Source organism: Salvelinus fontinalis, chromosome 6, assembly GCF_029448725.1.
Source record: "Salvelinus fontinalis isolate EN_2023a chromosome 6, ASM2944872v1, whole genome shotgun sequence".
Classification (NCBI taxonomy): Eukaryota; Metazoa; Chordata; class Actinopteri; order Salmoniformes; family Salmonidae; genus Salvelinus; species Salvelinus fontinalis.
This window is the reverse complement of record NC_074670.1, coordinates 50801237-50816678: the sequence shown is the minus strand read 5'-3', so window position 1 is coordinate 50816678 and position 15442 is coordinate 50801237. Positions and strand designations below refer to the sequence as shown.

Sequence of the window (15442 nt, the reverse complement as noted above, 5' to 3'; positions counted from 1 at the left end):
TGCCCCCCCCCCCCCCCCCTCCCTTAAAAGATCTGATGCACTATTGTAAAGTGGCTGTTCCACTGGATGTCATAAGGTGAATGCACCAATTTGTAAGTCGCTCTGGATAAGAGCGTCTGCTAAATGACTTAAATGTAAATGTAAATGTAGGTTGCCTTTTCCCACCTGTCTGTGTGGGTAGTTGTCTATGTGTTGTTGCCTGTCAGCACTCATTTTTGTATAGCTTCACGGTTCATTTGTTAGTTTGTTTAGTGTTCGTTCTTTAAATAAATTAGTATGTACGCATCCCACGCTGCGTCTCCTCTCTTTGACGGCCGTGACACCAGCAAACATGTCCACATTGGCACGAGGTGGGCCTAATGCGGGTTAAAAACCTGGACCCATGTAGTCTACCCACATTGGTACGATGTTGACCCAATGCGGGTTAAAACACTGGACCACGTAGGCTGCCCTTAACTTAAAACCTTCTCATATGTCACATGCACTTATCTAAGCCTTTTTACAGACTGTGTACAAGGTAAACTTTTATGTTGACATCACATAACAGAACACTTAAACTGGAACGACACTGGGCTGGTGTGGGATTGCTGTGGGCTAGCCCCTATCTACCTTGCCCACCAAATACCCAAATGGGGCCATGTTTGCTGTGTACCCTCTTCTGACCCACCTCCATCTGTTGAGAAACACAACAGAGCTGGAAGAACAGACCACCTCAGGTACAGCAGTAAGGTTTTAGATTTGGGGGTGGGTGAGGGGTTAGGATGGGTGAGTCAGCAGTCACTGACCTCCTATAAGAAAAAGCTACAGGGAGCAACAACAATGACTGGTTTGTGGCCGTTGGAAAGTCGTGAGATGGGATTGGGCCTGTAATAAACAGAAGAGTTGAGAGGGCGGGTAATGGAATGGGTTTGTACTGACGTCAGCTTGTTTGTGTATGTTATGGGTTTGTGTGGTGGGGTGGTGGGCAATGGATTTCTGCTGAGTTGTAAGAGGCAGCACAGCAAAGCTGGAGCCAAACAGCTGCCCACAAACACAGTTCCAACCACTGGGTGAAGAGAGGAGGGGAAGAGGAGGAGGAAGAGGGGCGTTGTTTGCATGCCAAAAATAAGCCTCGGTATCCATTTGGAGAAAGGAGGGAGAGAAAGGAGGGAGAGAAAGGAGAGAGAGAAAGGAGAGAGAGAAAGGAGAGAGAGAAAGGAGAGAGAGAAAGGAGAGGGAGAAAGGAGAGGGAGAAAGGAGAGGGAGAAAGGAGAGGGAGAAAGGAGAGGGAGAAAGGAGAGGGAGAAAGGAGAGGGAGAAAGGAGAGAGAGAAAGGAGAGAGAAAGGAGGGATAGAAAGAAGAGAGAGAAAGGGGGGAGAGAAAGGAGAGCGAGAGAAAGGAAGGTGGAGAAAAAAAGGAGAGAAAGGAGAGAGAGAAAAGAGGGAGAGTAAGCAGGGAGCAAAAGGAGGGAGAGAAAGGAGGGAAAGGAGGGAGAGATGGCAAGGAGAGGAGAGGAGAGAGAGAAAGGGATGTTAGGGAGAGTAACAAAAGAAAAGGGCGGGGAACGGAGAAAGAGAGAGGGGAATAAGCTAGCCAGCACAGTGGAAAAAAGGCTGGAAAAGAGGACAAGAACGCAGGAGTGAGACAGACAGAGGCTGTGCCAAGCCTCCCACCTGAGTGTGCACGGCGCGGCTGTGTTTTGTGTTTGGGATTTCAGGGAAAAGGAGGAGGAGAAGGAGGGGAGGAGGATGGAGCGTGGGGTGGGCCAGAGAAAGGAAGAGTCTGCTGGCAGCGTTGGTTTCACACACCAGTGATGAAGTGAAGCCCCTCGCAGGAATTCTTTCTGCTGCTGCGTCAGTTTTTTCTCTGCCCTCGCTTTTCGTTCTTACTCACATCTGGAGCGGGGAGTCACTTCCTCTGTCTGTGCTGCCCAGCGTTGTCTTGTGCTTTAACAGGGCTAGTCCTCTCATCCTCTAGCCCCCCTTCACCTCCACCTCTGACGACACTCTAGGGAGATACGGAACACACCACGCCAGGGGGACGGGACACTCCCAACACACTCTCAGGACGGGACCGACCAGGGACCCTTTACACCCCCCCACCAACACCCCCGACCTGCCCTCTGTAATCTACGTCTGACAACAGAGAGGAAGAGAGAGACTGTGGAATCTGGAGAAAACTGCAACCATCAACTGAACTTTCTGTAGGGTGTTTGCCCTTTCCCTTATATGGCAAAACAACTGGAAACGTATTTGAATTGTCTGATATCTATCCACCACAGCAGGCTGTGCAGCAGGGTTTGTTTTTATGGCTGACTGACTTCTCTTGGTTCTTCTTTCCTGTGTTGTTTGCATGCAGGGCTTTTATTGAGGGGACAGCAGGCAGGAGCATTGCCGGTCTTTGGGGTGAGGCTGCAGGCACTACCCCCAGGGGTGGTTGGCTATACGCATCATTGCTCCCCCCCTCTCTTTCTCTCTCTATCTCTGTCTGTCTGCCTGAGAGGAACATCCAGCTGTCTGTCTGCCTGAGAGGAACATCCAGCTGTCTGTCTACCTGAGAGGAACATCCGGCTGGCAGCAAACTGCACACAGACACTGAGACAGTTGTTCTCTGTGGGGGAACTAACAACAAGGTGGGCCAGAGTTCAGCAACTGTAGTTCTGGAATCTGGACACAGAGAAATCTGTGGGAGGGATATTGACTCTGACTCTATAACGACAACAATCCTCAAATGCAACAGGATGTGTAACCCAGTAGGACCCTGGAAGGCGTGCCTGTCTTAAATGAGGAGGACTATTGTTGTTGTCCTGTGCCGACCTTACTAATGAGGACGAGGATGCTGGAGAAGCTTTGAACACTCAAGAGGACTGAACAACAAGAGCTCCTGACTGGAAGGTTTCGTGGTGCCATGACACAGGTGTCTGGGACAGACTGTGTGTGTGTCATCTCTGACCGTACACCTTGTTGTGGATTACCCTGTTGGACGGACAGACACTCCACTGACTGACAGGTGGACAACAACAGCAAAGGTTGTCATGGCGATGGCGGCGTGGTACCACCGTGACATCAGCCGCGTGCATGCGGAGGACTTGCTGGCCCGGGCTGGGAGGGACGGCAGCTTCCTGGTCAGGGACAGTGAGTCTGTGCCTGGAGCCTATGCCCTCTGTCTGCTGTGAGTAGCCTTCCACCACACACACACACACACACGCACGCACGCACACACACAAACATAAAATTCCTTTCCATCTCTGAGTGTGTATGGTCAATATCAACTCAGTGATGCTCACAGTCAGTGGAAAGGGAACTAACCTCACATTCACATGTGCTATAGAGTGTCTCAATGTCGGCATTGTAAATGGATTCAGCAGCCTGTCTCTCTGTCATCTTTATCATTGTCACTCTGAGCTGGGACAGCGGGCAGGAAGAAGGCTGTGGCTCACAGGGCTGCTGGAAGTCTATAGCTCCTGAACCCTCAGGTTGCCCAGTCCCGATACAGCCCAACCAAGCCTGGCCAGTGTCCGTGTAACCCTGGCTTAGGGCTCCCTGTCCCCCCCTCTCCTCTCCTCCCCCCTCCCTTCAGTCTTCCCTGGGGCCCCTGGAAGAGGGCGGGAGCTACAGTGACCACACGGCTCTCTGTGCACAGCGGCCCGAGCCAGACACATTCCTGAAAGCTGAGCCCCACTGCTGCTCATGTTGCTCCCACCCCCCTCTCTCTCCCTCTTAGCTGTCTCATTCTCTCTCTCCCTCTTAGCTGTCTCATTCTCTCTCTCCCTCTCTTTTGCTGTTGTTTTCTATTCTGTGTTTTTTCTGTCCCTCTGTCCCTCTTCCTCCTCTCTACGTTGTATGTAGGCCTAGTGTACACTAATCTAATCTCCACATAAATACAGGTCTGCTGTTTCTTTACATTATTCTCTAACTTCATTACAGGGAAGTATGAATTCATTCTAGATGAATGATCCCTGTGATTTTCGACCAGGCATCACAAGACCATGCTTTCAGCAGGGGGCTTTAAACTGGTGTCTTTTCAACAGGGGCGGGGGGGGGGGGGGAATAGGCATTTACTGTACTGTGTTTAGAGATAAAGTAGAGATAAAAGTTAGCCATCTATTGGATACTTGACACAGACTAGTGGTGTGATTTTGCTACCAAATGATTATTATTGAACATGAAGCCCACATGCGGTCCAGATGAGTCACACTCCTCTGGCTAGATTGTGTAGGTTGTGTAAATAGTGGTGTGTAAAAACTTGAGATGTGTGGGTAGGTTATTTCCGTGTAAAGATGAGCACCAACATGTGGCGTTAATAGGATCATGTCAAAATGGGTGTCAAAAGAAAACTAATTAAGAGTCTATATTTTTTTTAATTAAGGCATATATACATTATACAAGAGTTTCCATCCTTAGACCATGGAATAAGCATAGGCTTTAATTCCTTGTCAAACAGATGGAAAAGGAGTCTGAGAAAATATCTACCAGAATAAGTCTTAAAAGGAATTAGAAATACATCTAAACACAAGAATGCTGAAGTAAAAACCCTGACAACTACTATCAACACTTATATTTAGGTTAGGAAAACATTTTCTGCTTTCTGTAAATTGAAGATACATTGCCTTGTGCCTTGAAATTCTGTTACCAAAAACCCCATATTTTAAAGATATTTTTATGTGGAGGGAGAATAATGAAAGTTCACAGAAGTAACCAGTAAAGGTAGACATATCAATTAGTTATAGAGTTTTTACCAATATCAATTATGTTAATGAATTGGCAACAGAATTTCTGAAAAATCTGCCACAGAATTTCTGAAAAATCTGCCACAGAATTTCTGAAAAATCTGCCACAGAATTTCTGAAAAATCTGCCACAGAATTTCTGAAAAATCTGCCACAGTATTTCTGAAAAATCTGCAACAGTATTTCTGAAAAATCTGCAACAGTATTTCTTCCTCCCTTCCACTGTCATGTTGATAACTGTTTTCTTTCACTTTCTGTCATCTGATGGTCAAAGCTAATGTGTCTGGACAACCCCTCCCCTAGGTCTATTTATTTCTGCAACAACATACTAACTCATCACAATTTGTGAGCAAGCTGGTTACAGTGCCTCCTAAAGACATGATTGACATCGGGAAAAGAGGGTCAGCTTGCTGATCAATAGGTGCCTTTCTTTGCGAGGCATTGGAAAACCTCCCTGGTCTTCATTGTTGAATCTGTGTTTGAAATTCACTGCTCAACTAAGGGACCTTACAGATAATTGTATATGTGGGGTACAGAGATGAGGTAGTCATTCAAAAAATAATGTTTAAACACTATTATTGCACACAGAGTGAGTCCATGCAACTTATTATGTGACTTGTTAAGGACATTTTTACTCCAGAATTTATTTAGGCTTGCCATAACAAAGGGGTTGAATACTTACGTATTTACTCAAGGCATTTCACCTTTTCATTTTTTATTAATGTCATGACTTCCACGGAAGGTGGCTCCTCTCCCTGTTCGGGCGGCGCTCAGCGGTTGTCGTCATCGGTCTACTAGCTGCCACCGATTCCTTTTTCTTTTCTGTTGGTTTGGTCTTGATTGTTTTTACCTGTATCTTATTTGTTGTTAATTGGGGGCTATTTAAACTCCCACGTCCCGCCTGCTGTTGTGCGGGCTTATCCTTTATGTCAGTGGTGTATTATTGTTTTTACGTGTTGGCTGTCCGTTATTTTCCATGGTTGAGAGACTATTCGGTTTATTGGTCATTTTGCCTGTTTGTTGGCTGGACGCAGCTGAAATTAACCTATTCATTGAAAGCGCTGCTCTCTGCGCCTGACTCCACACCTACCATTCCTAGCGATCCGTGACAATTAATTTGTAAAAATTTAGACAATGATAATTCCACTTTGACATTATGGGGTATTGTGTGTAGTCCAGTGACACAAAATCCAAACTTCCCAGTAAAGCAATAAAAACAATCAAGCATCCCAGATAAGTGCAAAAAATAGCCCACGTTAACATATGTAGCTTAAGAAACAAGGTTCAATAAATCAATAATTTGCTAGTAACAGATGACATTCATATTCTGACAATCTCTGAAACTCACTTAAATAATACATTTGATGATACAGTGGTAGCAATACATGGTTATACGATCTACAGAAAAGACCCAAATGCCAAAGGTGGAGGGGTGGCCGTTTTCTATTCAGATACACAGTTCTGTAAGGCTTAGAGAGGATCTCATGTTTGTCACGGATCCCTCCGTAACTGTCATTACTATTCCCATTGATTAGTAATTGTATAAGTGTGCCCTTTGTTCACCATTATTCGGTCGATTATTGTTACAATGTCCGTTGGTCGTGTGAGTACCTGTGCTGTGTTGTTTTGGCTTTCGTGCCACTGGTATTGTGCAGATGATTACGGGGCTCGTCCGGTGTGGTATCTTTGTGCGCTTGTGTATTTCTTCGTGGTACTCCTCGCTCTTTTGTTTGGGTCTCAACCCTGTGTTTTGTATATGTCTTTGTTTGGTCTTCGTCCCCGTGCCTTTACATGTATTTAACACGCTGTAATTTGGGTAGAAAAAAAACAAAACTATTACGCATTCCTGCGCCTGTCTCCTGAACATTTATACCGGTGTGACAATGTTAAATACTGTTGAAGTAAGATGGCTACAGGTTCATCAGTTACACCTAAAGCCCATTCTGGTGGGAAGCTGATTTGGATCACCAAGTGCTAACAGTCAGTATCTGGCTAACATGTGTGAAATGCTCGATAACGTATGTGATATCAACAGAGGTATATTTTCTGGGTGATTTAAATATTGACTGGCTTTCATCAGGCTGCCCACTCAAGAAAAATGAAGGAAAATAAATTGTGTTTATATGTAGTTTTGTCGATGTAAACAAATCAAAAACAGAAACGTCCCTTTTTCAGGACCCTGTCTTTCAAAGATAATTTGTAAAAAATTCCAAATAATTTCACAGATCTTTATTGTAAAGGGTTTAAACACTGTTTCCCATGCTTGTTCAATGAACCATAAACAATTAATAAACATGCACCTGTGGAACGGTCGTTAAGACACTAACAGCTTGCAGACGGCAGGTAATTAAGGTCACAGTTATGAAAACTTAGGACACTAAAGAGGCCTTTCTACTGACTCTGAAAAACACCAAAAGAAAGATTCTCACGGTCCCTGTTCATCTGCGTGAACGTGCCTTAGGCATGCTGCAAGGAGGCATGAGGACTGCAGATATGGAGAGGCATGAGGACTGCAGATACGCCTATGGGCACAAACCCACCGTCGCTGGACCAGACACAACTGGCAAAAAGTGCTCTTCACTGACGAGTCGCGGTCTTGTCTCACCAAAGGTGATGGTCGGATTTGCGTTTATCGTCGAAGGAATGAGCGTTACACCGAGGCCTGTACTCTGGAGCGGGATCGATGTGGAGGGTCCATCATGGTCTGGGGCGGTGTGTCACAGCATCATCGGACTGAGCTTGTTGTCATTACAGGCAATCTCAACGCTGAGCGTTACAGGGAAGACATCCTCCTCCCTCATGTGGTACCCTTCTTGAAGGCTCATCCTGACATGACAATGCCACCAGCCATACTGCTCGTTCTGTGCATGATTTCCTGCAAGACAGGAATGTCAGTGTTCTGCCATGACCAGCGAAGAGCCCGGATCTCAATCCCATTGAGCACGTCTGGGACCTGTTGGATCGGAGGGTGAGGGCTAGGGCCATTCCCCCCAGAAATGTCCGGGAACTTGCAGGTGCCTTGGTGGATGAGTGGGGTAACATCTCACAACAAGAACTGGCAAATCTGGGGCAGTCCATGAGGAGGAGATGCACTGCAATACTTAATGCAGCTGGTGGCCACCCCAGATATTGACTGTATTTTTTATTTTTTTGACCCCCTCTTTGTTCACGGACACATTATTCCATTTCTGTTAGTGACATGTCTGTGGAACCTGTTCAGTTTATGTCTCAGTTGTTGAATCTTGTTATGTTCATCCAAATATTTGCACATGTTAAGTTTGCTGAAAATAAACGCAATTGACAGTGAGAGGACATTTCTTTTTTTGCTGAGTTTAATTTTGTGCCACAAAAGCCAAGTAGATATACATGTTTATAAACACAGGGCCGCTACAATTATTGTTATACAGTGAATTTCGATCTATCCCTTAGGTAGAAAACTTGAAGACGTCATGACGAACTTGCGGGCAAACATTTCTGTGTAGTACAGATCAGGGACCCATGAAAAAAATTATGTTACCACAATTCTGTTATCGGGTGTAAATCCACTTACTGTGGCTCAATAACCAAAATAGATTTTTTTCAGAGTCAAGGTGTTATGTCACCTTCCCATTCTTTCGGTAGACATCTTTTAATCTTAATCTTGAGGAGATATTTAACAGATCTTTTGAAAAACATGGTCACATGAAAAACGGAGGGAGATTTTACCAAAATTATTTTACTAAACGTTGCATATGCACAGTTCTTCCAGTAAATGTTTCTGCAAACTGTTCTGTGTAAATTGTTAAAAGCAGTCATTGTGCATAGAGTTGTATGGTTTGTTTAACTTTGAAATCAAAGGTTTTTGTTTGGCATACATTTGAAGTGAAAAATCTGAGTCTCAGCGCAGTTCCGTTTCCATGGAATTGCCTGGTAGTAGTCATGTAGTCCCACGCTGTGCAGTGGACCATGAAGTTGCTATAATAACCATCTAACTGAGTCACACCATCAACAAATTAGCTTCTTGTTTATCTTTAACAAGGGCAGCACATCTGCCCATCCATATTTCATTGTCACTTTAAAGCGTGTTTTGCCTTTGAATGTTTATTCCTGGCCCATGACAGTGGTATAGTTATGTGTAGTGCTGTCTTGGGGTATATAATACATTTGTAAATGTTATTTTCCCCTTTTCAGGTTCCAACGGCACGTTCACACTTATCGTATTCTTCCTGATGCAGATGGCCTGTTGGCTGTACAGGTGAGTGATCATCATCAGTTTAACTTTCCAAACCCCCCTCACATACACACATGACCTAATCCTGACAGTAACTAGGCTAATACTGTAGCATATCCTACATGTGCAAGCATGATATTATCCTCTTGTAGCAACCACTTTCGAGAAAGAATGGAGAGTACAATACTGTAGTTGTTATCGTTACAAAAGAGGTGTGTTATTGTCTGTTGTAAGGGAAACAGGAAGTGTCTTGTGTTCATATACTAGGCTCATTCTGCCTTAGGCCTTTTTGTTTGAATGGCATCCCTGCCATGCGGCTGCATGCTTGGAGAATGACCGCTGCACAGAGGAGAAATTGTGTGTGTCTCACAGATTCCTGACCTACCCACTCATTGACCAGTGCTCTGAGGAGGATGGGTCTGTTAATGCTTTGTGTGTGCATGTGCCGTGGACAAGGATGTGTGTGTTGAGGGTTAGTTGGGTGGGGGATCGGGATGGTTCGGATTAGTTTGTGTGTGGCGGTTGTATGGGTGTGTATTAGATAGTGACTATAGGGGACGACTCCTTTCAAGAGCCGCAGCTCCTGGTCCTAATTATCAGGAATGAGGAAAAAAACACAGTAACAAAAAACATTTGAGGCAGCCCGCAAACCAGCCTGTGCATTCCTTTACCATATCTGGTGCAAAAACAACAGCTCAATAACAATTGTCTCATAGAGACAGTCATTTAAACTTAGTCTTTGATTTGAAAACACCATGTAAACGTTCTTTTCAGATGAGGGCTGTGCTCCATCTACTGTATCGCTGCTTCGCTTGTCAGTAAGTCAGTAAAGTCCCCAATAAGCAGTTTGTCTCACTGGCTTTGCTATTAAAAAACATTACCACATAGGGATTGCGTGGTTGCTTTCTTGTTTTTCTGAGGGTGCTATTTTATAGAAGGGATATTTTGAGCTAAAAGACAGGCCGTTTTTGTCTCCCTGAGTCGTTTAGTCTGTATTTTCTTTGTAATCACTTTTCAAGAGTTCCTCGAAAAAATGCATAAACCATTAGAGGAGTCCCTGGCAACTGGGGCAGGTAATGTCTGCCAAAAAGGGTTTTTCAAACCACACAATGAAAACAAACGTTTCTAAAATAAGACGTACAGGAAAGGGGCTTTTAGTTTGCAGTGTTGCTGTGTGCCCCTTTGGGTCCTGTGTCTGAGAGTGTGTCCGTGGCATCTAATATGTCTATGCCCGCGGTGTGTGTGTGTGTGACTGGCACTTAATGTGTTTGTCTATGGCTGTTGAATATGTGTTTCCCCTCCATGTTTACTGTACGTATCTGAGACAGCTGGCTGTTGGAGTGTTTATAGCGGGCAGCGTTTGTGCGTGTGTACGGTAGACTGGCTCAGAACACAGGGGTCGGCTAGTAAACTGCTGGAACACTGTGACTCGTGGCAGCCAACCTTGCCAGTGACCAGAATTTGGGGGGGGGGGGGGGGTTGTTTGTGACATCATCTCCTGTCCTGTGGCTGATTAGCAGTGGTTTCTGCAGCCTGCTTGGCAGTGAGTGTTTGATGTGGTTCTTGTTCTGGCTATGCAAACAGAGGTGAGTGGTTGTGACTTCTGTTTGGCACCTCCAGGGCCTAAGAGACCGCACCTCTACTCCAAGGGATCCTCCTGAGTATATCCAGGTCCATTTTGTTTTGGTGGACACTGTTCGAACAACACATGCGTATCCTGAACAGGTTCATATGGATTTGAGACATTTGTACGGTCTTCCAAGCTTTAGGAACTTTAGAGAAACAGTTTATAAACATTATCTTGATGGACGGTTTGCAGATCATTGTGGCACCAATTCAGGGAATTTGTTCATCTATCCTGTACATAAAGGAAACTCTCATGAAGATCACCTGTTGCGTAGGTTCTGTATCATGTGTTTATGGTATTTTTGACCTTTCTGGGTAACCACAGCCCATGTATGTATAACCACAGTATGTATAAGCACAGTGTGTTTCCCCACAGACATCTCAAGGGGTGCAGGTGAACTGTTTCCGTACGCTGGGGGACCTGGTGTTGGGGTACCAGCACCCTCATAAGGGTCTGGTCACCCCCTTGCTGTACCCTGTGGGGAGGGACACAGAGCCTGGTGAGGAGAGCTCAGGTGATGATGAGAAGCCAGGGCTGGTGTGGAGTCCCAGCCCAGCCCCAGTCTCGGTCAGTACAGCTCCCCCAGCAGGACCCCCAGTCACCTCATCCCCCCACCTCCTCTTCCTCCACAGGCTGCAGGAGCTCAACACACCCAGGTACACATAAATAGGGAAAAATTTGCTATATTGTTCTGGGGCTATTTAGGGTACTTTAGCACTGTAGTACTTTCCTGTGGCATCTAGGTATCTCCCTTCCTCTTCAGCTTGCCTGTGTGCTGCTTTCAACAAGGCTTACGTTTGCGAACACTCACAAAAAACGTTAGTTCCGTTATTCCGTTAGTTTTATCTACTCTTTCTGGTAAAATGATGGAAAAACCACATAAAATGTAGATTTTTTTACTGTGGTTTCACAGCATGGCAGGTGAGGTGGTTGGGCTGCTCAGTGAGTATCTGTGCAGTGAGCTGCCTCTGGATGTGGAGGGTCTACGTAGAGGAGCAAAAGGCCTACGCCATCTACACCACACCCTGGGCACCGCATGCCAGGGACTCAACAGGTGGGTTTCAGCATTTTGCTACTGCTATTACAGTTAAAGTGTTGTATGTCATTTAGTGTTTGTGATGTGATGGATTTGTTGGGAGAAAATGAAACTGATTGTCTGATCCACAGTGAGATTGATCTGACCATGTCCAGTTTGGAGACGCTGGCCAAAGTGTTTGACCATCCCACCTGCCCTTTAACCTCAACCAAGTCACAGGTACATCCCATCTGTGATATACCCTGTCTGTCCTACCCGGTCTGTTCTTTTTTTTACCCCATTTTCTACCCAATTTCGTGGCATCCAATTGGTAGTTACAGTCTTGTCTCGTCGCTGAAACTCCCGTACGGACTCAGGAGTGGCGAAGGTCGAGAGCCGTGGGTCCTCCGAAACACAACCCAACCAAAACGCACTGCTTCTTGACACAATTCCCACTTAACCCGGAAGCCAGCCGCACCAACACGTCGGAAGAAACACACCGTGCACCTGGAGACCGTGTCAGCGTGCACTGCGCCCGGCCCGCCACATGAGTCGCTAGTGCGCGATGGGACATGGACATCCCTGCCGGCCAAACCCTCCTTTAACCCGGATGACGCTGGGCCAATTGTGTGCCGCCCCATGGGTCTCCTGCGACAGAGCCTGGACTCGCAGTGCCTTATACCACTGTGCCACTCGGAAGGCCCCTACCCGGTCTGTCCTACTTTGTCTGTCAAACACTGTCTACTCTACTATGGTCCACAACAGACCCACAAACTAAGAAGACAGGAAATGAATGGAAATCTGATCTGCTACGCCATCTAGTGCACTAATTGAGAAATTACTTTCACGGCGCATCACTGTTAAAAAAGTTTTAAATAAAACACCTCTAAATATGTTCCATTCATGGGGTACAATTCTATATTTATATCTGTATTGCACATAGCACATAGCTACTTAATACAGTATATTACTGTCCCTCCTTTTAGAATATGGGTAGAGGTCCAGACATGGAGTTGGACAGCCTGCTGTGTAAGATCTCTGCCCTGGTCAGCCTGCTGTCCTCCCTGGAGAAGAGGGTATGTACCCCCATACATACACACACACACACACACACACTATCCCCCAATGCAAACCAGTTTGATATTAATTTACTATAAAGTCTAAAGCTCTCTATGCTCTTACTGTGCAGGTGCTGAAAGCTCTTCAAGATGCTGTGACCAATCACAACCTGGCTGTGCAGCCTGCCCCTTCCCGTGAGCCCGCCCCTGTCTCAGCTCCAGTCCCTGCTCCAGTCCCAGTCTCTGCTCCATCCCCTGCTTCTGCCCTTGCTCCAGCTCCAGCCCCTGCTCCAGCACTAGTCCCTGTAGCCAAGAACAATGCCAGGCCCATACCTGTCCACTCTTTTCAGGTGACAGAGAGAGACAAAGGGCAGTTCATACTTTTAGGGGGGCATACCAGCTGTTTAATCATATTTTGATAATTTTTGTGGTACAATATTGTATATCTTGCATAATCTTTGTGTGTGTGTGTGTCTAGATTAAGATGGTGCGTTACGGCAGACAGACAGTGTCAGTGGACTTGGACACAGGAGTGCTGCTGTTTGACAGGAAGGCCGGGTCATTCGGAGCGGAGACAGTCTCACACGACCGGAGTAAGAGAATAACATCAACATCTGACATTACTTGACCGAGTTCGATGAAGAAGCATTCAATGGTCCTAACGATTCCCCTCTTTTTCCTTGCGTGCGCACGTGTCAGTTCTGCAGCTAGTCAAGTTCCAGAGCAGTCCAGCCAAGCTGCGCATGGTAGTGGACAGTCATCATAGCACCCCACGAGAGCTCATGTTTGAGAGTGCAAGGGTACATACAGGTCTACATTAATCTGTGTATTTTGCCACCCATTGGATTCCATTGCGGTTTTTATATTGACTGAGAACACTCTCTCTTCCCTCCAGAAACGGGAGGCGTTCTGCCAGCTGCTACAGCTGATGAAGACCAGACACTCCCATCTGAGCGAACCTGACGTCATCTCTGTGTTTGTGGGCAGCTGGAATATGGGTAACTATGACATCAATAGAACCTCACTGTCCTAGAGTAATATGTCTTCCGCTGTTACTGTCTGACATCAGTACTTTTACTGGTATGGCTACGGTTATTACAGGGTTATTACAGGGTTATTACAGGGTTATTACACTAGAAAGCCACAATTTTCTTGTTAGAAACACCCTTTTTTTATTTGAAGCACTAGATGGTGGTCTATACTGAGTTGGACCCTCACTAATGATCTTAATGGCTGTGTGTCCAGGTGGCTCCCCTCCCCCTCGCAGTCTGCAGTCCTGGGTGACGTGCTGTGGTCTGGGGCGAACCCCAGATGAGTCCACAGCTCTGCTGCCTCATGACATCTACGCCCTGGGTACCCAGGAGAACTCTCAGGGGGAGAAGGAGTGGACCGAGCACATCAAGACTACCCTACACAGCTACACTCATATAGAGTACAAACAGGTGAGCATCAGTTTTTCCTCTTTTGTCCTCCATTTAACTATAAAAAAAATTGGGACAGAGACAAAGTACAACAAAAACATAAGTTTTAGAACACGGAGAAAGGAAATGTTGCACCAGATTTAGCAAACAGCTCATTTCCATCTGTTGTCCCCAGTCCTCTTTTTCCATCTCTCTCTGCTTATTTTTCTCCATCTCCATGTCCCTCTTTTCCTCCATCTCTACTGTATGTGTCGCTCTTTCGCCATCTTTCCATCTCTGTCTCTTTCTTTCTGTCCCTATACCTTATTGGCCCTTTCTTCCAGCTTTCAGTGTCTCTGATTGTCATTATGCCCTTGCTCACCTTATAGGATATCTGTTTGATATACTTTTTCTTTTACCATTCATCCTGAAGCAATGAGAGCTGTTTATCTCTCTGTGACAGTTACTTTACACGCTTTTTGTATTTGCACAAAGAGGTAATAGAAAAGAGTGTATAAACCAATGACTTATATAAACCCTGGATTGCGGATGCTATGTATTGGCCAATGAGAGGATTTGAAACCACCGTATTGGCACTCCCTAGGAGAGAAGGTTCTCCATAGGAATGAATGGAATTCTACAGTATTTCAATTAAATGTTTTAAGAACAAAATGACATCGATTTCAGTATTTTGTTGTTGTAGCGGGGACAGTAACATTCAGACTTTCAAAAAGTATGCTTTAAGGAAAGTAATTGTAAATATTTTACACTTTTTATTTATATGTTTAGCTCACATAATATAATGAAAAAGTGTGCATTAATGTGTCTGTAATGGAATAAACGTGGCAAAAACTATGCATTTCTATAGCTTCCCCCCAAAAAATTTACAACAGTGGAGGAGTGTCAAGATGGGGGTGCGGTGGCTTCAAAATAGCTTCCCCTGTTTGTCATCTAGTGTATATATAAATCGTTGGTATAAACTGGAAGTTAAGGTTTATTGCTCATCCATTTACCTGATACTTACTGGAGTTAGCCTAGCAATAAAATGTCTAAAAACGATTGCTTATGTCTATGATTATGATACTTCCATGAAAAATCAAGATATATATGTTATCATTACTTTAGCTTTTTTCAATCAGCAGTACTGTAGGCCTATGTCTTGATTGCTCTGTGTAACGGGTGACGCTCTCCTCATCCTCAGATGAGGTGAGGAGAGAAGGATCCTCAGACCAAAACGCAGGCTTTGGGAAATAAGCCATCTTTATTAACACAACGATAAAGATGGCAACACGAAACGAAACAAACACTTGCAAAACTACAAAATAACAAAACGACGTTGACGAGACCTGAACATAAACTTACATAACTAAACATAAACTTACGTACAGGTAACAGACGACATCGAAACGAAAACGAAACAAACA

General features: G+C 45.2%; 1 protein-coding gene across 1 annotated transcript in view; it reads left to right on the top strand.

Moving 5' to 3' along the window:
- Positions 1-1131: 1131 nt before the first annotated feature.
- Positions 1132-15442, top strand: part of LOC129858036 (phosphatidylinositol 3,4,5-trisphosphate 5-phosphatase 2B-like) — a 31902-nt gene continuing 17591 nt past the window's right edge. Inside the window, exons 1-11 of the mRNA XM_055926917.1 lie at positions 1132-3151; positions 8879-8942; positions 10921-11201; positions 11459-11599; positions 11713-11800; positions 12547-12636; positions 12750-12968; positions 13097-13211; positions 13318-13418; positions 13514-13616; positions 13864-14060. Of these exons, the coding sequence (XP_055782892.1) occupies positions 3015-3151; positions 8879-8942; positions 10921-11201; positions 11459-11599; positions 11713-11800; positions 12547-12636; positions 12750-12968; positions 13097-13211; positions 13318-13418; positions 13514-13616; positions 13864-14060 (1536 nt within the window). The 5' untranslated portion in view covers positions 1132-3014. The remainder of the gene's footprint in view (positions 3152-8878; positions 8943-10920; positions 11202-11458; positions 11600-11712; positions 11801-12546; positions 12637-12749; positions 12969-13096; positions 13212-13317; positions 13419-13513; positions 13617-13863; positions 14061-15442) is intronic.